General features: G+C 50.9%; 9 protein-coding genes across 9 annotated transcripts; 5 read left to right on the top strand and 4 right to left on the bottom strand.

Moving 5' to 3' along the window:
* Positions 1-173: 173 nt before the first annotated feature.
* MRS44_002350 (uncharacterized protein) lies at positions 174-1885 on the top strand (the record flags this gene model as incomplete). The annotated part of the gene is made up of 5 exons (XM_046280278.2): positions 174-359; positions 410-832; positions 903-1064; positions 1123-1579; positions 1629-1885. 5 exons carry the CDS (start codon positions 174-176, stop codon positions 1883-1885), a joined length of 1485 nt encoding a protein of 494 aa, XP_046126926.2.
* Positions 1886-2103: 218 nt separating this feature from the next.
* On the bottom strand, positions 2104-3383 carry MRS44_002349 (uncharacterized protein; the record flags this gene model as incomplete). Its single annotated transcript, XM_046272312.2, has 3 exons — positions 2104-3030; positions 3085-3315; positions 3363-3383. The coding sequence occupies 3 exons, from the start codon at positions 3381-3383 to the stop codon at positions 2104-2106; spliced, it is 1179 nt and encodes a 392-aa protein (XP_046126925.1).
* A 1255-nt stretch (positions 3384-4638) lies between these two features.
* MRS44_002348 (uncharacterized protein) lies at positions 4639-6446 on the top strand (the record flags this gene model as incomplete). Its single annotated transcript, XM_065622786.1, has 5 exons — positions 4639-4660; positions 4718-5351; positions 5395-5735; positions 5946-5973; positions 6023-6446. 5 exons carry the CDS (start codon positions 4639-4641, stop codon positions 6444-6446), a joined length of 1449 nt encoding a protein of 482 aa, XP_065478858.1.
* A 98-nt stretch (positions 6447-6544) lies between these two features.
* On the bottom strand, positions 6545-7444 carry MRS44_002347 (uncharacterized protein; the record flags this gene model as incomplete). Its single annotated transcript, XM_046277482.2, has 1 exon — positions 6545-7444. The coding sequence occupies one exon, from the start codon at positions 7442-7444 to the stop codon at positions 6545-6547; it is 900 nt and encodes a 299-aa protein (XP_046126923.1).
* Positions 7445-8406: 962 nt separating this feature from the next.
* Positions 8407-10452, top strand: MRS44_002346 (uncharacterized protein; the record flags this gene model as incomplete). The annotated part of the gene is made up of 2 exons (XM_046277481.2): positions 8407-8712; positions 8773-10452. 2 exons carry the CDS (start codon positions 8407-8409, stop codon positions 10450-10452), a joined length of 1986 nt encoding a protein of 661 aa, XP_046126922.1.
* Positions 10453-11341: 889 nt separating this feature from the next.
* MRS44_002345 (uncharacterized protein) lies at positions 11342-13490 on the bottom strand (the record flags this gene model as incomplete). The annotated part of the gene is made up of 10 exons (XM_065622785.1): positions 11342-11441; positions 11508-11597; positions 11649-12132; positions 12191-12368; positions 12423-12572; positions 12621-12714; positions 12772-12932; positions 12992-13063; positions 13116-13255; positions 13310-13490. The coding sequence occupies 10 exons, from the start codon at positions 13488-13490 to the stop codon at positions 11342-11344; spliced, it is 1650 nt and encodes a 549-aa protein (XP_065478857.1).
* Positions 13491-14361: 871 nt separating this feature from the next.
* On the top strand, positions 14362-16114 carry MRS44_002344 (uncharacterized protein; the record flags this gene model as incomplete). Its single annotated transcript, XM_065622784.1, has 7 exons — positions 14362-14483; positions 14529-14654; positions 14708-14955; positions 15006-15368; positions 15432-15523; positions 15587-15620; positions 15672-16114. 7 exons carry the CDS (start codon positions 14362-14364, stop codon positions 16112-16114), a joined length of 1428 nt encoding a protein of 475 aa, XP_065478856.1.
* A 559-nt stretch (positions 16115-16673) lies between these two features.
* On the top strand, positions 16674-19245 carry MRS44_002343 (uncharacterized protein; the record flags this gene model as incomplete). Its single annotated transcript, XM_065622783.1, has 5 exons — positions 16674-16697; positions 16752-16940; positions 17045-17227; positions 17282-17997; positions 18048-19245. The coding sequence occupies 5 exons, from the start codon at positions 16674-16676 to the stop codon at positions 19243-19245; spliced, it is 2310 nt and encodes a 769-aa protein (XP_065478855.1).
* Positions 19246-19985: 740 nt separating this feature from the next.
* Positions 19986-23499, bottom strand: MRS44_002342 (uncharacterized protein; the record flags this gene model as incomplete). Its single annotated transcript, XM_065622782.1, has 4 exons — positions 19986-20318; positions 20366-21100; positions 21162-22566; positions 22622-23499. The coding sequence occupies 4 exons, from the start codon at positions 23497-23499 to the stop codon at positions 19986-19988; spliced, it is 3351 nt and encodes a 1116-aa protein (XP_065478854.1).
* Between the last annotated feature and the right edge of the window lie 195 nt (positions 23500-23694).

Raw genomic sequence — 23694 nt, 5'->3', positions numbered from 1 at the left:
ATCGCTTCCATGTTATCTGGGTTTGCCCCACGAGATCCGGGGAGTTGGGAAGCTAGCTTTGCAACCCCATATCTTGTGTCGACTCTATAAAACCAAGCCCATGGATCGTGAATCTTTCCTCGATTTCCAGCACACCACGATTATATCTCAATTTCTGTGCACTTTCTGAGATCATGTCACTTCACGAGACTCCTGACAGAGATCCTGTCAAGGACATGCATCATACCGTGTCTTCAGATGGTGGAGATGGTTCGGATGCAGTGCTGACAAAGGCTCAAGCCAAGCGTCTCCTCTTGAAGACCGACTTGGTTGTCATGCCGCTTGCTGTCTTGAGTATGACACTTGCATTCTTGGACAAGGTATTGATTGCCATCAGCCGTGAGGTACTGTGTACTGACTTGGAGTTTAGAACGCCCTTGGTTACGCTGCCATCTTTGGAATCAAGGATGATGCCCACCTCAAGCCCCAGGAGTACAGCTGGCTCAGCAGCATCTTCTACTTTGGTTACCTTGCCATGGAGTTCCCTAACCTTTGGCTCATGACCAAGATCCCTATTGGCAAATACGTTGGTGCGTGTTTAGTCATGTGGGGAGGCTCGCTCTGCTTCATGGCACTCTGTCACAACTTTGCTGGTCTGGCGACGATTCGTTTCCTGCTTGGTATCTTTGAGGCTGCTGTCCTGCCATGCATGATGATCATCAACTCAATGTGGTACTTGAGGCACGAGCAGCCTCTTCGCACAGCATTCTGGTACAACACCTTTGCTGGAGTCTTTGGTGGTATCTTGTCCTATGCTATTGGACAAATCAACGGGTCTTTGTCCACTTGGAAGGTGAGTTTGCGGTGTCTTCTTCTCACAAGATGTCTTGGAAGTAATCCCATACTAATAGCCTCCTCCGTAGTATATCTTCCTCATCTATGGATCAGTCACTGTACTTGCTGGAAGCCTTGTATTCTTTGGCCTTCCTGACACCCCGTCCCAAGCTTGGTTCTTCACCGCCGAAGAGAAGAAGTTGGCTCTTATTCGACTTGCACCTAACCAAACTGGTGTCGAATCAAAGAAGGTGAGCTATTATAAGCCATTACCGCCTGACAGCTAGAAATGCTAACAGGCTACAATAGGCATTCCACACACCCCAGATCTGGGAAGCTCTCCGTGACCCCAAATGCTATTGCATCTGGCTTGGAGTCTTTGGATACGCCATTGCCAATGCGGGCATCACTAATTTCAACCCACTCATCATTGCGGGCTACGGCTTTAGTAGGACAAAGACTGTGCTTATGGCCACTCCCCAAGCAGCTGTGGCCATGGTCAGTCAAGCAATTCTCACCACCATTGCCTTCTTTATCCCCAACTTACGTTGCATTTTCTGGATTATGGGCGCGATCTTTGGCCTGGTTGGTGCTGTGATGGTGCATTCTTTGGATGTCGCAACTCAAAGAGATGCTTCCCTCGCTGGTGTGTATCTCATGGGATTCTACAACGTGCCATGGGTCTTTCTCATTAGTCTGTCCTCTTCCAACACCGCCGGTGCGACCAAGAAGAGCTTCATGGGCATCTCTATCGCGATTGTTTATGGTAAGCATATCTCCATCCCGCTAAAACGACATTTTGCTAATGATCTTAGCTGTTGGAAATATCGTTGGACCCCAATTCTTCCTCGATAGACAGGCACCCACGTATGCTCTGGGAATTGGCTCCATGCTCTGTGCATTCGCCCTCATGGCGGCTACTGGCATGGCGTATTATGTCCTCTGTGCAGTCGAGAACAAGAGGCGAGATGCGCAGTACGGAAAGGCCCATGAAACCATTGATGCTGGGCTGGAGGCAGAGAAGAACGACCAGACTGATGGACAGAACCCCAACTTCCGATACACATACTAGGCAATGGGTTCTGGTCATGAGTATGTATGGAAGAGTACAACTGTTGAGCGCATTGTAGATATGAATAATAATGTTCTACAAGAACACATTGTCACTGCACAATGATATGCAGATCTAGAGTACTGACTAATTAAACTTGTCTCGTACGATGAAACTGTCTCGGTGAAATTCCAATGGTGGAAATAGGGGAGAGAATTGTGGCCGAGGCCTCACCCGCACTACTCATTCTCCCGCCAGACCAGGATTCCGTTGGCGTACAGTCCCGTGATGATGCCGACGCCTCTCTTTGCATCCTTCGCGGCCGTCGTGCTTGTAGGATACTCTGTGCTGGAGTAGAGATACTTCAAGCCACCCTCCTCGCTCCACTCCGCAACAGCCGAAGTCGCCTCGCCTTTGGCACAGTACTCCTTCATCTCTGGAGATGCAGCCTCGAGCTCGCTCGGATCATTGCAGATATGTCGCGTCTCGGCAAATTTGTTGCATGCCGGCACAAAGGGGTGACCGGCGATAAGGAGTTTGCCGTTAGCCCAAGAGAGGTTGTCGGGGAGGAATGGAACACGGATTTTGGTAGGGTTCTTAAATGTTAGCTTGTCTGGTGTGTTGAAGAGGAAAACGGTTGCCGAAGAAGTGGAAGAAACGGCCACGGTCGAACTGTTGAGCACTTCAATGCCATTTGCGAAAGGGACTCGCGCGACGACGGTTGCCTCAACTTCAGGGTATTCGAGGCTCACGTGTACGACAGGGCCAAGAGGCAGGGATAGGTAGGTTTCCAGGAGGCTCAGGAATTTGTGTTGTGCCCTGGTGAAGTAGTGGGCATTTGTGACATAGAACTCCTTCTCATTGATCAAGGCGATGGCATTGGGAGCGTGAATAAGAGGGTGCTCGATTGTGCGGATGTGCTTTGCCGTCAATGACGCGATGTCCAGCTTGAACAATTCAATTCGAGGGCCTGCCTTGGCATGGTTCGTCACATAGAGCGTCGATGTCTCCTTGTGAAACGCAAGCCCCAGCGTGTGGAAGTCTTGAGCAGAGGCGAAGTCTGTGAGCTTGATGCGGGTGAGAGACTCGGCATCTGGTTTGGATGTACTTTCGTAGTCGTAAGCCCAGAGGTCAGCGTTGGCAACGTCTCCTTCAAGGAACACGCCCTACTCCCAAGTTAGTGAGATCTGCAAAGAGAAGGGAGCTCATGACATCCATACCATGACCGTGTTCCATCGCTCCCTGCCGGCATCACAGGCAATGATGGCTAGGTGATGTTCTTCGAGGAGAAAAACATCCTCGCAGCTCCTCATGCGGTCCTCAAACTTGATCTCATATTTGCCGAGAGAGTTAGTCCGGTGGAGCCGAGCAGGCGTGTTTGTATAGAAGAATGAGAGAACGGCAGAGCGCTCATACAAGAAGGGTATGAGGAGGCCCAGCGCTACAACGCCCTGAAGTCGATCAGTATCATTCTTGTTGCAAGGATGGGAAAACTCACGAAGAATCCCTTCAAAGCCATGACTTCTGAATTAGCCACGTGAAAAGTGAGATGAAGAGTAAGAAATTAGTCGGGAAGGAGAAGATGGAATACCACCCTGTGTCACCACTCGGATTTACAAAGGTCCGACCGTAATAAGCCTGTTGATGCGCGCGCAGCATGAACCTTAATTCCTGACGCGTTTCATCGGAGTAATAATCTTTGTGCCCGGTTTATGCAAGCATCCATGTCTCGGTTGGGGCTTACATGTGACACTGCTGATCACTTGTACGAGTGATTGGAGATTCAGCACGTTGTAAGACTCAAATGTCACTTCAAAATTCAAGAACTACCACTTGAGCTGGCTGTCAATTGTGGAAGGAAACTTGTCCAGACAATGCAGAACCAATGGCTACAGAGTGAGGGGGAATGTGTCTGGTGATAACTCAGCGTTTACTCTTTAAACACTATGGCATTTCACAAATATTCTTGCGTATGGAACACAACCGACGACAATGTTTCTTTGGCTGTGCATGGTGGTGGCAGCTGGTAGATTTGTGTCAATGGTCATGAGCGACATCTGTGGTAAGCGGCGATTACTGTGCTGTAGGGCCGAGGTCTCCGGGCTGACAGGCGTAAGCAGAACGAAGATGAAGAAGACATGAGAAAAAGTCACTATGCTGAGCAGCATGTCGATAAATAATTGATATAGGGTAAACTCTTGGAACCAACCCAGGATAGAATCCAAGTAATTGAGTTTGCATCAGAGCACTAGGCCGGCATTGGACTATCCTCACGTGCCATGGCGTCAATCAGTCCATCTCCACAACACCGGACCCGTCCGAAGCCTTGGATTTCACAATCTTTGACTCCTCCAAGTGTCAAACACACCTAGACCCTCCAAACCCCCAATTACCACATGCTCTCCAGTCTCCAGCCTTCTGTATCGAAGGCATGTAGTCGCTGCCATGCTCGAAAAGTCAAGGTTAGCCCCCCCAGTATCAGCATCTCTCAACCTCGGCTGACTCCGACGGTTGAGTGCGATCTCAAAGTACCCCGGTGTTCTGCATGTATAAGACAAAACGACGTGTGTAATATCACTGAATGCGTCTCATATCCCTACTCCGTACTACAGAGTCTTCAGGATCAGATCAATGACCTACAAGCGAGGTTACGCGAGGTGCCAGACCAACCCAACCTGGCCATCGGCGCCGCATCCCAGAGCATACAGCCAGTGCCAGCCAATCTTCAAAAAGAAGCCGAAGAGGTAGGGTTTCTGACAACTGGAGGATCAAATATGTACTCTGGAAGCAAATATGGTGAGTAATATCGACACATGGGCTTTATTAGGCTTGCTGACGATTTATGCCCTGTAGTGGGTAGCGCTGCTGGATCAACATTTGCAAGAATATTCTTCAAACAACTCAATCTGGTTCCTTCATGGGCTACTGGCCAACAAGGGGGAAGCTTAGACATGTGTCCGTCGGAGAGGTCCGCTGGTCTTCCACCCCAACCAGTTGCTCGATCTCTACTCGCCATCTACATCGCTCGCGTCCACATTTGGTGGCCATTCCTTCAACTACCCTATTTAAGGAGAGTGTTTCAGCACATATATCAAGAACCAAGGCAATGCGCCGACCACGAGAAGTTTATCGTATTCATTGTGCTTGCGCTGGGAAGTTGCCAGGTTACCCTGAAGGACAAGGATTCTCCCGCGACACTAGATCTTAACGACTCTTCTTCGTATTTCCAAACAGCTCTACGATTCTTCAACAGTTTCCATGACCATCCTAGAGACCTGTTTGGCATACAGGCAGTCTTGTTACTGGCTGTGTGGATGCTTGACTCGTCTTGCAGCAGCCACAACAATGATCTGTGGCAACTCAGCAGATATATCATGTCTTGTGCCATCGAAGCTGGACTCCATAGACACAATACTGATTGGGGATTTACAGCTGAAGAGCTGGAAGTGAGGAACCGGACTTGGTGGTGCGCTTACAATCTTGAGCGGTTGGTAGGCACTATATTAACCCCTGAAGACTTGAGCTAATAGGCACAAAAGACAAGTTGCTACAATCACAGGTCGCGTGTTGTCCATACGCGATCATGCCATACACGCTTTGTTACCTGCCCCTTCAAGTTTCGACAGTCTGAATACAATCGAGAGTTCGGCAGCACCCATCTTCCACAAACACAACGTTCAGCCCTTGCGCCACATGATAGCCCTTCGTCGGATCGGCGGCCGGATTCTCGAGTCCATCTACATCGCCAGAGGACCAGATGGCACAGCCATGGACACTACCTTTCAGCAGATCTGCGCAACCTCTGATCAAATCCGCCGAGATCTTGAGACATGGGAGCAGCAACTGGAAGGGATGGCTCTGAAACCTTCTCGTGAGTACTCTGAGATGAAGATCGAATACTGTCTCTTGCAGCTTTTGTTGCATAGACCATCACCCACCTTCATGGTACCCTCTCGTCAGATGGCCTCATACTGTTCTAGAGCGGCCTCGACTGCAATTCACCACTGGTCAAAGATTGATGTAGAGTATGGCATCTCAGCAGTATGCCGTTGTTTTAGACAACTTCATGATATTCTTTTAGTCGGCTTGGCTGCTCTATACTGCGACTGGTAAGTAGAGCTCTCCTGGCCCGGGTTGTTACTGATAGGAGAGTCATAGGCAGAACATGGCACTCCCACAAACGAGGACCGAAGATGCGCAAAGAGGATATCGTCATATGGGCGACACTAGTGCCTGCCTTGATCTCATTGAACGGGGAATATCTCACATGAAAGGATCTCATATTACACGATACCGAGACCTCTTCCAAGCCGTGAGGAACAAAGTTTATTCAAGGACCTCAGTCACCGAGACCTCGCCAATGGAGTCCATCCACGTCGACCCGACTGCGCCTCCAGAGCCGTACGCCACATCAGAAGGCCTTACCTTTGATGTCAATGATGAAATGGTGTACTCCATGGGAGATGGTGTGGAAGCCTATATGAATCAAGTGAATGAGCTCTTGGATGGTGGGGGCTTCGATGTGGATGAGGCTCTTAATGCCTGGTATGAAGCTCTTATGGAAGAAATGCAGGGCAACTAAATACGGTGATTTGTACCGAAGAAGCTTCTGTGTATCTGTCTAAATACTAGTAGTTCTAATAACACACCGATGGTTATAGCGAAGTACTTCTCTTGCCTCTAGAACACAATACCGCCACCATCTACGACCATGTCCGCGCCATTGATATAGCTGCCAGCTTTGGAACACAACAAAAGAACCATGCCACTCAACTCCTCGGGCAATCCCATTCTGCCGCTCGGGTTCCTTTGTGCCCACGTTTGTCTTGCATGAGCCAAGCCCTCTCCCTCATTCAAGATAGTATCCATATACCCAGGGCTGATGCTGTTGACCGTTATCCCGTATCGCGCGAACTCGGCAGCGAGGCTACTTTTGAGCATCAAAATAGCCCCCTTTGATGTGTTGTATGCAACCTGTGGCTGGGGAAAGTTGACGCGATGTGCTGAAATGCTTGCAATAAAGACAATTCGGCCACCGTTTCCCTGCTCGACCATCTGCCTTGCAGCTGCTTGCGCACAGATAAAGCTCCCTGTCGTATTGACGTCTAGTAGCTTTCTAAAGTCGCTAACCGGCATGTCCAGAGCATGACCGCAGTTGACAATTCCGGCGAAGCAGACGAGGTAGTCAACCGATCCCAAGAGGTCAACCGTCATGGCCACGGCATCAGCAACGGCGTCTTCATCGGTAACATCAACCGATAAAGACTCAATCTTGGTTCCAGGAAACTCTTCTTTGAGCTGATGAATATTTCTCTGGGCAGCTTCTGAGGCGACATCTAGATCTAGCAGCATGAGACCGCTAAGTTCGTGTTGCAATAAGGCCCGGACAACGGTCAACGCGATGTTCCCTGTGCCTCCGGTGACCACTGCAGTCCCCGGAACAGTAAACCGAGATGAGGCGTCATCGGAACGCGAGGCTATGCGCGTGCCAGCACCGGGCAAAGAGGTGAGGCCAGTTGCGAGTGTCATTGAGGGAATTTGGCGCTTTGTGAGATCGGCTCGAGCGGCTGGGTCACTCATGATGGCAGCGGTAATATTTCAGCTTTGAAAGATGAGATGATTATCAATCAGTAGCCAAGAAGTAGTTGAAAGTGTTCATCACTTCCCCGCATTCCGTGCGGGTTGGACATCTCGATGTTGTGTCGGACACGTGACGGCTTGCATGTAATTGGTACTCGAGTGTGCTCGTTACATAGAAGTGAGTTGATGAGATGAAGTGTTACATGCTTCAAGATAGTTAATTATCTCTAAAACTCATGTAGACGCCATCTGAAAGCTAAAGTCATCCGCTCCTATTTCAGAACGAATTTGTACACTGATTAGAAGTGCCTTGGAACGCAATACACCGAGACAGATAAACGCCCAAGCTAATCCCGTGTACAGCCCAACATTAAAAAAGTGTAGCATAGAGCTGATTATGCGGGATCTGTAGAGCATTAGGTCCAGACTCTCGCGATTGTAAGGCTGGCCAACGTGGACCTTCGGCCAAGGAGTGAGGCCGTCGAGATACCGCGATTTTTGCTTATTACTTCGCGAGGAGGAGGGTAAGCTGCGTGGTTGGCTCTTATTGGGCGAACTCATCGGAATCAGGCGGTTGAAAAGCTCCATCATCAGCCAGTGCAAATTGTAGGGATAAGGCGAGTGGTTGCACATTGACAAATCACAATGCACTGCAGAGCAAGGAGGCGCCGTAAAGGTGTCCAGCAAATCACACTATGGCATTGAATCTCCCCTCTGGCAGCCCTCATGAGTTGCCGGCCACGTCACTTGGGACATGATGAGATGGTGGGAGCTGAGGCCTGTGGTGCAGGGAACACGCCTCACTGTTGTACCCAATCACGGCCCAACCACCACGCCCAAGTCAGCAATGCAGAAGAGGTGTTTGAAGCCCAAAGGAGAAGATAAGTTGGGCACATCATTTCCAATTTATCTCATCTCTGCTGCAAAGGAGAGACAGCTTGGTTGCTGCAGCTCAACCCACGATGGCGTCGCCTACCAACACCGTGGCCGGGCTCAACGCCCTCCTTCACGGGCTGTCCTTGGAGCCCATGCCAAAAAGTGCCTCACCTATTGCGCTGACGAGACCCGTCGAGATCTGGCGATCTTACCTCGCTGAATTTCTCTCCAAGCTGAGCATTCTCAACCGTGATGCTACCACCATCCAAGAGGCCATTGCCTCAACGACCGAAACCTCGCTCGGGGACTTGACGCTTATACTCCCACGGCTTAAGCTCAAGGATGTCGACAACAAGGCTTTGAACAGGCTGGCCTTTTCTGTAGCAGCGCAGGTTTGACAGACCCACCTTGTAGGAGCATGCTTGGCTCTGCTCTAACTCGTGCTTTTGTAGTTGCCTTTCTCATCCTTGTTCTTGGCACCGAGGGTAGATGACATTCAACTTCGAATGACGTTTTCACCTGACACGCTGCCGCGACTTCTCTTGCCATACATTGCTGATCGCAAATCAACGTATGGGTTTGACCTTTCGCAAGGGCTTCGGGACGCAAAGGAGCCCAAGAAAGGCAAAAAGAAGATCATCATCGAGTTTTCCTCTCCAAACGTGGCCACCGGCTTCAACGGCAACAATCTCAGAAGCACACTTTTAGGTGACTTCATCGCCAATTTGTACGAGGCTATGGGATGGGAGGTTGTGCGCCTTAACTACCTCGCCGACTGGGGCAAGCACGTCGGTTTGCTTGCTGCGGGCTACAAGAGGTTTGGTTCCGAAAAGAAGCTTCAGCAAGAGAGGTCAATCCATCTTCTGGACGTCTACGCGCAGATGAATGGATTATTCAAGCCAGTGCAAGACCCAAAAGGCAAAGCCAAGCACGGTGAAACATGCGCTTCCCCTGTGGAGGACAAGACGATTGCGTCGGAAAGAGACGAGATCTTCAAGAAGATGGAGGATGGCGACAATGAGGCTCTGAAGCTATCCAGAGATTTCAGGGACATCACTATCGAGGACCTCAGGACAGAGTACCGGCGTCTTGGTATCACCTTTGATGAATACTCGGGTGAATCACAAGTCCGGCCTGCGACAATCACCAAAGTCGAGAACACTTTGAAAGAGAAGGCAATTCTTAAAGAGAGTAACGGATCGTGGACCATAGATTGGGCCAAACACATCGGCAAGAAAGGTTTCAGCACACAAGCCATCCGTGGGCGCGACGGTGCTACACGATATCCCCTCCGTGATGTGGCCGCGGCGCTTGAGCGGGAGGAGAACTTCGCCTTTGATAAGATGCTGTACGTGGCCTCGTCCGCCCAAGACAGCCATTTTCAACAGGTCTTGACGGCTCTCGAGCTCATGGGACGATCGGATCTCGGTGAAAAGCTGCAACATATCAGCTTTGGTGCTATGCAGGGTCTTGAGGCAAATTCACTGCGGGAGATTCTCGACAACTGCGAGGCCAGAATGCGAGACGCCATGAACATGGAGCACGATGATGACGATGTCGATGACAGCGCCGCTGAGAGGGTTACAAACAACGTCATGGTCGGGGCACTTCTCGCTCAGGAAACGTCCAAGAAGAAGAGCCACAGCTACACCTTTGAGCTCAAAAAGTTGACATCCTTCAGCTCTCACTCCGGCCCAATGCTTCAAGGATGCCACACAAGACTCACGGCACTAATAAACGAATCGAGGGCCGAAGGTGTCGAAGCCTTCGAGATAGACTACTCGGCATTGAAGGATTCCGATTTCGCAAACTTGTTGCGCGTCATGGCCCAGTTCCCCGACGTCGTTGCGGCAACGTACAAGTCAGCAGAGCCCCATTCACTCCTAGGCTACTTGTACAGGCTGATGGACTCGTTGTCCCTGGTTGTGCCTCACCCTGATGAAGAAGACGATGAAGATGAACGAGGGAGCGTACGGACGGTACAGCAGGAAACCAGTCGAGGGGAGGAGAAGGCTCGTCTGGTGTTGTACCAAAATGCGCGACAGGTGCTTGAGAATGGAATGAAACTGCTCGGTTTTCCGCTTGATTTGCAGGATGTTGTGGACTGTAGTAGTGATAGCGCCCGGCTCTGAGATTAACTCTGGCTATAATGAACTTGCTCTTAAACTGCTTACTTACCCTGGTTCCGGTGCAGCTATACCGAACTACCTATTGTACAAGCAATCAATAGTGTCCCTTTGCAAGTTTCATACCTCCCAAGTATTCCCTAAGTAGGCCATAGCCAAACCATTTGTGTAGTATAGACAGTGTAGTATAGACAGCCAGTATTGACTGAACAGAGCTCTCAGAAATAGTTCTAGTTCGGATGGTCCGAGACCATAACCAAAGCTTCACACATGTGTGGATGGCCCATCACTGCCTGACTTTGGCCCCGGCATTTACAGATGAGTTGGTCGGGCGCTTGGTCAGGTAGGCCGATCTCGGCAGCGGATTTTCAGTCACGTGGAGACAGAATTCTGTCCCCCTGAAGCTACAGGCTCTCTTGATGATTTAGTGTTGGGAGGTGGATCCTTCTTAACCTGAGCACAACCAACCTAAGGCTCTAGGTTCTGTGCCTAACCCTCGTCACCTGTCCTAAAGTACAATCGTTTTCTCCTCTAACCCTAAGTCTTTCTTTATTACTCACTGCGAGCTTGTTCTCTCCGGTAGTGCTGGAGTGAAAAATAGTTACGTGGTCGTCTTGGGTGTGGCCCCTGAGATTTGGACTTGTCTCGACCAGGTAAGCCTTTGGGAGCTTAGTGGAATTAAGAAACCTGGTAAGAGGAATTTCACACGGCTTATAGCTAAAATAAAGTAATACGCTCGTCGTTTATTGTGTGAGCTATTTCCATCACCGACAGAAGAGTCTCCTGTCAAAGATGGATACGAAAGGCAGGATATAGAAGCACCCTCGAGAAAACACTCCTCTTGTAGAACGAGACGCTTCCATAGGACACCAGAAAGCGCCCCTCAGATGGCTTCTCAAGCCTCGCCCTGTGTCTTGTCTTGGTGGTGCTCTGCGTTGAGCTGAACCTCGGTGACATAGTTCTTAAAACCACGAAGACCAACCTTCTTCTCAAACCTGGTGAAACAAGTGGTTAGCCAAACGAACACAACATAAGAAAGATAAAGCAAATCATCGACTGACATTTCATCAATTTCACCAGGCGTTCGGCGGGCAACCTCGGGCAGAATGAACCAAGCAATCACGACGGCGACAGTGCCAGTTCCCGCAAAGCTGTGCTTGTTAGCATGATGAAGACTCGACATCGAAGGCGCGTGTGCTCACAAAAATCCGGTCTTGACACCCCAATGGGTCACGGAACCGTTGATCATAAGAGGTGTGCAGAAACTGAACATGATGGCGATCATGTTGGACACGGCAAGAGACCATCCAGCCGTTCGAGCACGGAGGCGCTGTTGCGGAATCTCAGTGGCGTAGGCGTAGCCGATGGCCGAGGCACCGGTAGTCGAGAAGGTTGCGAGGCAGGCAAAAAAGATCTTGTAATTCACAATTAGCTCAAAGTCGCCGAGAATCGTGGAAAACGCCACACGACTTACAAGAAGGGAGCTTGTGGCCTTGGCAGTATAGTCGAAGCAGCCAATGATGCCAAGGCACAGAACGGATACGACAGTAACGGCGTAAGGATACACCGTCAGTGGGCGGCGACCAACTTGATCAGTGAGAGTGGCTGTAGCGATCATGGAAATGAGCTGAACACTGGAAAGAATCAGGGTCACGAGGAAAGGATCCTTGTTGCCAGCGTATTGAACTATTTTGCGGTTAGTTAGGTGCAAACAGCAACAGAGTGAGGGGAAGCGACCACATACAGAAATATGTCGCGTAAGTGTTGAAGACAGCCAGGCCGACGAACTGCTGGGTAACCTTGGGCCATCCAGCAATGATGAACCGGATGAGGTTGCGGCCACGGAAGACTGCCCATGGACCAACCTCCTGGTCCCGCTCAGCTTGTGCGCGCTCCATTGCGACCGTGGCGGTCATGATATCCTAAAGGAAGCCGGGAATTAGCGGTGATAGATGGTCACTATCGTAGGGACGCACAATTTGTTCCTGGACGTCGTAGCCCTCAACGCGACCGTAGCACAGGCGCAGAACCTTGGCGGCCTGATCTGTTTTGCCTTTGCTGGCCAACCACCAAGGGCTCTCTGGGAGGAAGAGGAAGATGATCAGAATGACACCGATCATTCCCCACTGCTGAAGTGTCAGTGATGTTTGAGAGCGGCTTGATTTCGAACTCACCTGTGTATAGATGGCATCACGGAAGTCGTATGGGTTGCTGGCGTTGAGCCTGTTGAGGGCGACAGAAGCGAAGAGTTGACCAAGGACAAACCAGCTAAAAGAAATGAGCTTTCACTCCCTCTGAAGGTAGCTACAGTGAGTAGAGACTTACAAGGTATAGGCGTTGATGAAGAAACCCCTTAGCTGGGTGGGCGAGATCTCTGAGAGATACAGAGGCATGGTAGACTGGAGCATACCAACACCCATACCAGAGAGAAGCTTCGCGACCAGCCAGTGATCCCAGGCGGTAGCGAATGTCTCAGTGAAGATGCTCTGCCAAGAAGTCAGCCATACTATACCTAATTAAAGAACTTCTAGACTTCAATGCTTACAGCGGCAAGGGTGACCCAAATAATTAGCAGCGCAGGCTTGCGGCCCAGACCGTCGGTGGCATATTGAAGAAGCTGGTGAGCATTGTTAGGGGGTTTCCAAAAGCCAGGACATGGTTCAACGTACAACTTGACCGACAGTTTGGCCAGCAGACTGGATACCGCCCCAGGCCGAAATGTATTTACCAGCAATGATGGTTGTCCCGGGGCTGGAAAATTGGCGGATGAAGCCCTTGTTGGAGACGATGCCACCGTTGAGGTTGATCTCTGCGCGTATACCCGGTTAATAAACATCGGTAGGTGAAGCGGCTGAATACTCACGATAACCATCCAAAGAGGCGCAAAAGGCCGCAGTCATGGCGATGAGGCCGACGTGCTTGTAGCGACGCACACTCTGCCAGACGCTAAGGTCGTCAAACCTGGATCGCATCACGGGCATGGTGGCCGCGTCCCCGGAGTCGCGACGCTCCACCATCTCGGTGTCTTGTTTGTCCTGCTGCATGTTGATAGAGTCAAGTGCAGCTGATAGGAAATGTCGATAAAGCTGCAGTACTTCTGGCTGGTCTGTGTCGGGATGTGATCAACAGGCAGGCTCCTTTATACATGTGCAGCGACAGTCAACCGGAGGTGATGTGACCACCCAAAGAAACAAACCATCCGCATCAACTAAACCTAAACCTGGGGAAGTCCGCAAACGCGGGGCCCCATACGAGCTTCCCCTTTGCTCGAAGGACTAACTTGTTTCTCAGACGAGTTGCAGTAGTTCGACCCAAGCGTGCCGCTTAGCCGAGTGTTCGGGGCACCTCAAGCCGAGGCGCGCAACTTAACTGACAAGTGAGACACCTCGTGGCCATGGATCACCACATCCATGAATCGCAATCAATACCAGGATATTGAGCATCGGAGAGAAGTCCATCAAAGTGGCGCGTATCCCTGTTATATCTTCGCATCAACTGCAGCCGAATCTACACCAAACAGGTATTAGAATCGCGAGCATTGAGGCCGAAATGGCCTTATTTTCGGTAGGCACCACACCGAAAGACATCATAGCATTTTGACCTAGTGAACGGATAATTATCCGACATCAATTTAGCAGCTCGGTGACAGGTTGGCCGAGGCTTGTTCGTTAATGAGGTCCGAGCCATCGTGACACGGCAAGTTCTTCTCCAAAGCTAGCTACCCATGTAGCATGCCCCGGAGGGCAAAGATCTCCCCACGGGGTATACAAGTGACAAGAAAAGAGATTAATGATGGCTGAGCTTACAAGAAGCTTAAAAGGCGTGATGTGGCCTGTGAATTGTTCTAATCTATGTTATCAAAGTTATCGTGACATCTCATCTTGCAATCTTTTCTCGACCAATTATCCAGCATCAATGACGCGTCTCCTTATCTCCATGTGGCTTGTGGGGCAGGCTTCCAGCTTGACCTTCAATGTCCCGGCCACACCTCCATCAAATGCCAGCGGCCAGCTCTCTGCTGCCCCAGTCGGAGTTTCGTAAGACTTTTCCCACCTTACGAAGCACAAACAGACATTGACCAGTTCAAGCCTCGAATTCTTTGCCTTCCCAGGGTACATCAACAATGTTGCTGCTACCTTGCCCTGCCTGGAAAACCTCAAGGACCTGACCGGGACTTGGCCTCCTATGAGAATTGGAGGAACCACTCAGTATGCACACCTGCCTTTGGCAACCCACTGTTCTCACACTAACGTCTTCTCAGGGACCGAGCCACGTACGATTCGGCTTCCACCAATGCCGTGACTTATACCGTGTCGGACCCGAAGGATGCCCCGGCATCGCTCACATTTGGCCCTTCGTTCATGTCGCTGGCAGCTCAATACAGCGGCAAGGTGGTTTTGGGACTTAACCGTCGCCTCAACAACATCGGCAACTCTATTGCTGCTGCAAAGGTTGCCAAGCAGAACATGGGAAACCTCGATGCGATCGAGCTCGGCAATGAACCAAACTGTGAGCAATGTCACGAAACCCCTCTCGGTCAGGTGCTAATTATTCTCTAGTCTTCTCCAGTAGTGACCCCATTGCCAACGGTGCTTCCTGGACCGCCGCTGCCGATTATGCCTCTGAAGTGGCATGGCAAGACCAGGTCTGTGGCAACTTGTCCACCTCGGGTCTGATCTCGGCCGGCGTCTTCTTCGGCACCTCGCCCATGAGCATCAAAGGCCTTACGGCTGTCGAAGGGAGTGGAAACGACAACGTCAAATACTACTGCTCGCACAACTATCCTCAGTCCGGCGGCAACGCTAACCTGGCCAAGTTGATGAGCCACAGTTCCATTGCTTCTCAGATCAAACCATTTGCAGCGGAAGCTGCCGCAGCCGCGGCCAAGGGCAGACCCCATATCTTTGGTGAGACGAACTCTGGTAAGTGTGTCCTCTACAAGTGAAGTTCATTCTGCAGTTCATAGTACTGACAGCCTCCAACAGCAACACAAGGAGGTGGCGGCATCAGCCCAACCTTTGGTGCTGGCCTCTGGATTCTTGATTATGTTCTCCAGTCCATTCTCCAGGGCACCAAGGTATGCTCTCCACAACCGAATAGCAGCAAGGTGTGTCTCGATTAACGAAACTTTTCCCCACAGGCTCTTTACTTCCACCAAGGCACTATCGGTAACTGTAAGCAATTTCCTATCATTGAGCCTTTATCGCCACCCTAACACATCACAGGCCAGTACTGTTGGTGGGGGCGATACAGCATGGGCGCTCCCTACTTTGGAGCGTACTTTGCCACCATGGCCCTCGCTGGAGCGGATCAGCTTGCTCCCTTGGACGACCAGACCAGCACGTACGCTGCTTACGCCATTTACAAGAACGGCGCCCCTATCAGAGTCCTCTTGTACAACTCGGACTACTACACCAGTGGCACGCGCCCTACCCAGGTGTACACACTGACTGGACTTTCCGGCTCCACGGTGACCGCGAAGCGTCTGACTGCCCCTTTTGCAACCTCGCGGATTGACCAGGGCCAGAAGGCGACTGTTGGAGGACAGAGCTTTGAAGATGGGACCTGCAAGATTCAGGGTACGGCTGTGACTGAAACCGCCACTGTTAGCGCTGGAAAGGCAACCTTTACTGTAGGCGCCTCTGAGGCTTTGCTTATCACACTGTAGAGGACTTAGGCGTCCACTTGTCCTGAAGCATGATAAATATTTCGAGATGGACATGAGATGAGGAGGGTGGTGATGGTTAACCACCAACCTCGTTCTGGATGCTAGCTTGTAGATACAAAAAATCAAGCCTCCTATGCAACCCTACTCATTGCCAATAGTTCTGTTAATCATCTCAATTTGTATCAAACACGTCCTTGCGCGCAATTTGGCTTCTTGTTGTTTTTTGCCCTTCATCATGAGTGACTTGGTAACCATTTCGTCTCCGTCCGACCGAGCGGAAACGTAGTTGACAGCTGGCTCGGTCTGCCATCTCAAATCTCGCACAAGTGGCCGAGTCCTCATTTCCAAACTCGTCATCTGAATGAGACATTTACAAAATCCTCGTCGGTACAAGGCCGAACAACCCAGCTTCGGTGACAGATAAACCGAGTACCGAAGCCACCGCGTCAGGCCTGGAGTTAAAAACGTGCCATCCCCTCGAACTTATCCATTCATAAATGCTGATCTTTGCACAGACGCACGAGACGCCCAGAACCGTGCCAATCACATCCCTGCAGCCATGCCATCACCAACTGAGCAAGCTGTACGTACTCTTCGCGACTCAGGCAGTGGCACCACTAACAAACTGCATTCACAGACCATTAATAATCTCAAGTCCAACTGGATATGGGTGCCCGACTGGGTTGACTCGTCAACACAGAATACAGCGGGAAGGATTGTCAGGTTCTTTCGCAGCTTCACACTCACGTCGCCACCTTCAGAAGCTCTGCTGCATTTCTCTGCCGACACACGATACAAGCTGCTGGTCAATGGCACACGCGTCGCTGTAGGTCCAGCAAGGAGCAGCCCATTGATATGGTACTATGACACTCTCGACATTGCTCCGTATCTCACTACCGGCGAAAATGAGATTTGCTTCGTGGTTATTAGGTATTTCGCCTCCTCGCGGGGGGCATGCCTTTCGAAAGAACCTCGCTGCCTGGGTTGACTGTCATTGGCAGCGTCAACTCGGGCGCAACCGAGATCAGTCTTGACTCTAAGGAGGGCTGGCAGGCCAAGGTGGATGAGAGTATCTTGTTCCCCATGGGCCTAATAGACGATGTGTTTCTTCATGTGAGTACCCCAAATCACGCTTTCGAACATGGTCTGATATACGTCTCCAAACAGATCAACGAGCGCATCGCCCCCTCAAGTCAAGCCACGCCCGTAACACCCAAGGCATACAACATGAAAACACTCAATGGCGAACTCCTTCCTTGGCGCCTACGCCCACGCGAGATCCCCATGCCCGAGCAAACCCCTATCGGGGTAACAACCGTCCGAAGTTGCGATTCCGATGTCTCATTTGACAGCTGGGCTTCATTTCTATCCGATAACAAAACATTGAATCTCGCCCCTGGCACACACCATACTCTTCAGCTCCAGGCAGATGTTCATTCAACGGCATTTTTACGCTGGTCTTTCCAGGCAGCCAAACCCTCGCAGATCCGGTTCAAGATAACCTATTCTGAAGGATACGAACTCAAGCCTCGGTCATATCCCTTCTTCCGGACCAAAGCTGATCGCCTGGATACCGAGGATTCCTACCTTATCGGTCCTTACGATGACGTTACAATCGATATACCTGCATCGCAGACTGTCACTTACGAGCCATTCTGGTTCCGCACGTTCCGAGTTTTGCAGCTTGAAGTGACAGTAGGTCCCGAGCCTGTTCAGCTTCTTTCTTTCGAAGCAGACCAGGTCAACTATCCGCTAGCCGTCAAGGCATCTTGGTCACAGCCCGGGGACACCCATAGTGGACAAATGTGGGATGTCTCAATCAGGACAATGAGAAACTGCATGTTTGATGGGTACTCGGATTGTCCATTCTACGAGCAGCTTCAGTGAGTACCTCTTGAATCTTCTTCCAGACAAGCACTAACTCATCTCTCAGATATTCTGGCGACTCGCGATCCGTGGGGCTCTTCCACTACCTGCTCTCCGGCGACGATCGTTTGATGCGCCAGGCCATCACAAACTTTGCAGCCTCGATCACATCAGAGGGACTTACTCAGTCACGATTTCCATCGCATGTTCCCCAGATCATTGCAGGATTCTCCTTGTACTGGGTCCTGCAAGTCTGCGACCATCACCTGTTCTTTGGCGACACGGCGTACAGCCGCTCTTTCTTACCTCGCATCGATGGAGTGTTCGAGTTTTTCGACTCACACATTGATGATCTTGGGCTTGTCAGCGGGCTCCCCGAGGACGTGTGGCAATATGTCGACTGGGTGACGGCCTGGGGAGCAACTGATGAGCATCCGGATAAAGGAGTTCCCACCTCGGGCCGCGGGTCGAACCGCCATACATACTTCAGCATGCTTTACGCCTATGTGCTGAAACAGGCTGCGCAGCTTGTGCGCCATGTCGGTCGGCCGGGCTACGCGGACGAGTACGAGTCTCGTGCTGCTTCTATCATAGAGGCGATCCAGACTCACTGCTTCGACGGCCGTTTCTTTACCGACTCAACAGCCGACATCGCAGGCCAAGATGCTTATTCGCAGCATTGCCAGGTCTTTGCCATCCTGTGCGGTGCGGCCAAGTCCGATGATCGTTCTCGACTCCTGACCGAAGCCTTCTCCGATTCACGCTTCTCCAAATGCTCCTACGTGATGCAGTTCTACGCCCTCCGGGCCTTTGCTCTTGCTGGAGATGAAACCTACGAGACTTACTGGGGACGGGTATGGGAGCCTTGGAAGAAGATGCTGGCCAACAACCTGTCGACCTGGGAAGAGGATGACGTGCGCCAGCGCTCCGACTGTCACGCCTGGGGAAGTGTTCCCTTGTACGAGTTTTGTACAGAATTAGCTGGCATCCAACCCCGTCTGCCTGGTTCAAAGGGCATCTTATTCAAACCTCGTCTCCTACTGAGCGAGTCACTTGATGCAAAGGTTGCCCTAGGAGTGGACAATGTCGCTGTAGTATCTTGGAAGAGGGGCGAGGGAGAGGCAGTGGTCGTAAGTCTCACTCTTGAAAAGGCTATCGACGTGGTCAGCAAGCTCCCAAACGGTGAGGCGAGGGAGCATGGGTGCGTTGACTCGGTTGAACTCGCATGGGATGGGCCGCTCATATCGAGACCTTCTGGTCAGTAGATTTCACGTTGATGGACGGCAAATTTGTACGTATGGGTTCTTGGGGCCTCAGCAAGTACCTATCTCTCTCCAAAAAAAGAAGAAGAAAAAAAAAAACAAGACAATATTCGCCGCACCCAGTGAATGACAAGTCTTACGGTCTTCTGGCTCAGTTATCCCATCCAGGGCCGGGCTTCAACTATGACAAAGACCCTATTAGAATGAAAAGTCTCTCAATGTTTAATCTCAATGGTGTCTCCAAAAGAGGCCATGGGTGCCAAGAACAAGGGACACAGATATGGACACTCAATCACCTGGCACAGGTGCTGCAATTGTGCCCTTTCAGACAGCCCCCCATGAGATATACCACCTTACAGGCAGGTGTGGTTAGCTTAAGTAATGCCCGGCTCTGCATCACGGTCTACAGCAGGAGGGCTTCGGTTACTCTTGGAGCACTAACAATAGGTATGCATGTAAATCCGTCGAGGCTCACCAAGACTGTCAAGGCCTGGTTTCAGAGATGGCAACGCGGATTTCCGCCGAGGGAAGGCCAATCCATTCTTGCCACTATTCAAGCGCCATCCTGTTGTGTATTTCTTTATTTTCCATGATACGTAATAGATGCTCTTATCTTCTCACTGTACAATAATGCGTATTGTCCAACTATTCCGAGCGCCTCGCTCTTCACCTCCTTCCAGATGAAAATGCCATCCACTGTAATGACAACCAATCCAACCAGTCTCTCGGTTAGATAGAAAAGCCTACCACAGAGACTTCTGAGCCTGTCCAGCATATATCGGCAAGCCACTGTCGCTCCCAGGCCTCATTGTCTGCCTCAAAGAAGAACTGAGGTTTACTTCCACAGCTGGTGGGGATATTGCGTGGATGGCTTCGTGAGGCCTGGCAACCGAAGCCCAATAGTAACTTTCTTTGTGACGGGCTTCGCAGATTCCCTCGAAACTTGCTCGAAGACTGCTTGACGAAGATCGAAGGTCGTCCGTGGATAATACCACCAGCATCCTACTCTTTATCATGGAGAGAACCATGAGAATGGCTCGGGAGCATTTCTCATGGCATTCCAGGCCCTGGATTTGCTAGTCTGGTTAGCGTGGAAGAATCCCACACGGGTAAGTATACTTACCGCCATCACTTGCGATTTGACCCGCAAGACGTAAGTGTCCCGGTTGTAAAATTTCATGAACGTGTAAAAGCGGTCACTCCTCGTTCCATCAATGTGAGGGGCAGATCTGATGTTCTCAAACAATAGTACCTCGCCCCATCCTTTGAGCAGCCAGGTGAGGAATACAAGGTATACACATCCCAGGCTCCAGATGTCGGAGGACTTGGACATGCCACCTCCTTGAATATCCCACTCCGGGGGTCGATAAGTTGGAGAACAAGTGGTCGGTTCAACAAGCTCGGTCTCATCATCTGATCCAAAATGAATTACAGACATTGGAAAGTGAGACACGACCAGAACACACTGCTCCGGAGAATCCGGCCTTCCGTAGCACAGGATATTGTCCAAGTCGATGCCGCTGTGCATTGCGAAATAAGATGCGTTGCCTTGGGAGGAACCATGGATTTTGCTGATGGCATCCGTGATGCCATATAGTTGCAGACACGCCCATTTCATCCGCGCTGGTGTCGAATTTGAATCTCCGTATTGCAAGAGGTGTCTAAGGCTGCAGTTTGAATGAGGAAGGATCAAGCTCCATTGGCCATCATGTTGAAAAGCTTCAAGTATAGGGACCAAATGACTGGAGAGTCCAATTTTTCGCTGCCCTAACATGTGCAACTCCTCCTCAAAACGCAACTTGTTGACTCGTGCGCCGTCGAGTGTTTTGATGGCGAAGAGTTCGCACTTTAGGTTTATCTTGAGTTGTCTAAAGTTAGCCCCAGCAGCGAAAACGAGGTGATTTGCAATCCCAACTCACCTCAGATAGAGCCTTGTCGAAAGCGTGGGATGTGGGATGAATCTCCACCGAAGAAACCGTCCCAAACGCCCCCATCCTGCTTCCAGTACTATTTCGGATGCTCTCGTATCGCCACGGTCTGATAATATTAGGTTGTAGTACAATGGCTTTGCAAGTGTTGTCTTCAGCAACGTTGAGGAACGGGAAGATGAGGTGCCGTTGAGTTTGGAGGAAGTTTTGCTTTTGATCCAAAGACCACCCTTGGAAGCATTTCAGAGCTGTCTTTTCGCCCCCCAAGAAGGAAATTGGACAGTCTGGTGAGTCTAGCTCTCCGTGAAGAGGTAACTTTTCATCACACACATGCTCCATGATGAACATGCCGGCATCACACACCCGAGCCGTCAACACCAACAGTGTGAATACTCTCAGGTATGTTTCCGGCTCTTCCTGGCCTTGTGAAGGCAAAATCTTGTCAATGTAGTACTGAACGTCAGAGTGACTCCTGAACTCGGTTCTCAGGCGCCTCTCGGTAAGGATTTGGCGAAGCAGCTTTTCGGTCCAAAATGGTCCATCGGACCCTTCAATGCGGTAGCGTTGTAGCAAAGTGTACAATGTAACCTGGTCATCTCCATCAAAAAGGGATAACAGGCCATCGCCCTCATATGTGTAGTCGATCTCGTCACTTTCATCGCCCGAGCGGCTTAGAGTGGTGACAATAGTCGAGGCTTCAGTATCATCGCTCTGGTCTTCGACTCCAAGTGATCTGTCCTTTTCCTGAAGGTCAAAATAGACATTGTGGGCAAAATAATCCAGAGATCGGTCGAGGCTTGGATTTGTCGGACAAGTTGCCATCTTATCTATGTCGAAAACTAAACGCGCCCACACCCGCTGTTTCAGCTCTGGAGTCTCCAATTGCTCAAACCAGAGATTCATTCGCCAGGGAGTTAAAGAAACATGCTCTTCCCGGGGTTCGGATGATGCCAGGTAGTTTGTGTTAAATCGGTGCGCACCTGGTTGTTGTACATATTCGGGTAGGTCGTCTGCCCATGGGAGCGAACGAAGTGCAAAGTCATGTGTGTGCTTCAAGATGTGCTCTATCAACTCAGGGTCGTCAGTTGGGCCGGTTGAGCAGCACAACGGGCAAGCCTCGACGCCCACCACAGGAGTAGAGGGCCAGAAGGCTACTGTGTCCAGAAGGTCCTCTGGAAATGATTCCAAGTGTTCCTCAGCGACATGTTGTTGTAGTCGATCGATGCTCGGGAACGTGGTCCCTGTCGAGCTGTCGCATAGCTGACAATCCCACTTCTTTGGGTGACATGCTTTGACATGATCCTCCCATTCTGCCCGTGTGCGGTACAAGGCTTGGGGGATCGGGCAGTGTTCGGCAATACACGTGTACGGGTAAAGGTCTGACGAGAGATGTTTCCTAAAGACTGTTTAGTAAAAGGCATAATCTTGAGGCAGGGAGCAGTTCAACGCACTTCCACGCTCCCCGGCTGTCTAGTATCCTGCTAGGAAGTACCTCACAGCAGCACGGGCACTTCACGATCCTTTGTTGCTCCATTTCTATCCCTTCCGCAATTGCAGCTGGGTCACTCTTGGGCCGCGAAAGCTTCGGGTACTCGGTTGCACCAGTGATGGAAGTGATTTGAGACTTAGCAACTTGGATTGTATCTTGCGGTTCTTGCCATTTGAAGTCACTCTCTGGCGCAGACGCTGATGTCCTGGAGAGACTTGGTGGAGGGTAAATCGACGCAGGTTCTGGAAGGGCTGATGAAGCCAACCCGACTTTTTTGTCGTCTATCGTTTCCGGTCCTTGAGAGCTGATTCTTTCCGATGGACGTGGAGTTGTGGGTTCTCGGTGCAAAATAGGTGTCGGTTGTTGCCGATGCGCAAGTTTCATTGCATGCCTTTGCGCGTACTGAAACCTATGTCTTCGCCGGAGATTCGCCTCTATCAGCCGTCTTTGAAGTGTCGTAAGCCTTCCTTTGATATGTCTCTGCCAGCATGGTGGGCGATTATATTGCTTGACGCACTCCTGGTCCTGGGGGCATTGTCTTACGAGGACAATACATTGCAGATGTGTTCTTAGATCCTCCAGTGTCGTGGGGTCAAAGCTTCTGTCGGCCCTACTCAACCGAGACCTTCGCCCGGTTTGACGAACTGCGACTGCAATTGAGGCAAGGTTGTCGATGATAGCGTCGACGCTTCGCTTCGCCTCGACCAAAGGGGGGCCCTCCTCGGCTTCTAGACATTCCGCAAGGTAATTGCGCAGTTTCACCAGCAAACCTTTGATCAACTTCAGCTCACGTCCCTGTGGTTCGAATCTTGCGTCCAGGGAAGGTCCTTTTCCAGACATTGCCCCCACACCATCAACCCAGAGGTTGAAATCAGCCCTTCGGTTCTCCACCCATTGCCCATGAGACAGGATTTGTCTTGCGAGACAGGCTTCAAATTGGCAAAGACATTGGCTCGTAAGCCCGGACGCCGTTTGAACCGAGGAGGCCATCTCCAGGGCCAGACGTGCAAAGAAAAACGGTGGACTAGGAGGATG

The sequence above is a fragment of the Fusarium solani genome (genome assembly GCF_023522795.1).
Source record: "Fusarium solani strain SB1 chromosome Unknown bctg00000001, whole genome shotgun sequence".
Lineage (NCBI taxonomy): Eukaryota > Fungi > Ascomycota > Sordariomycetes > Hypocreales > Nectriaceae > Fusarium > Fusarium solani.
This window is presented reverse-complemented; position numbering and strand designations above follow the sequence as displayed.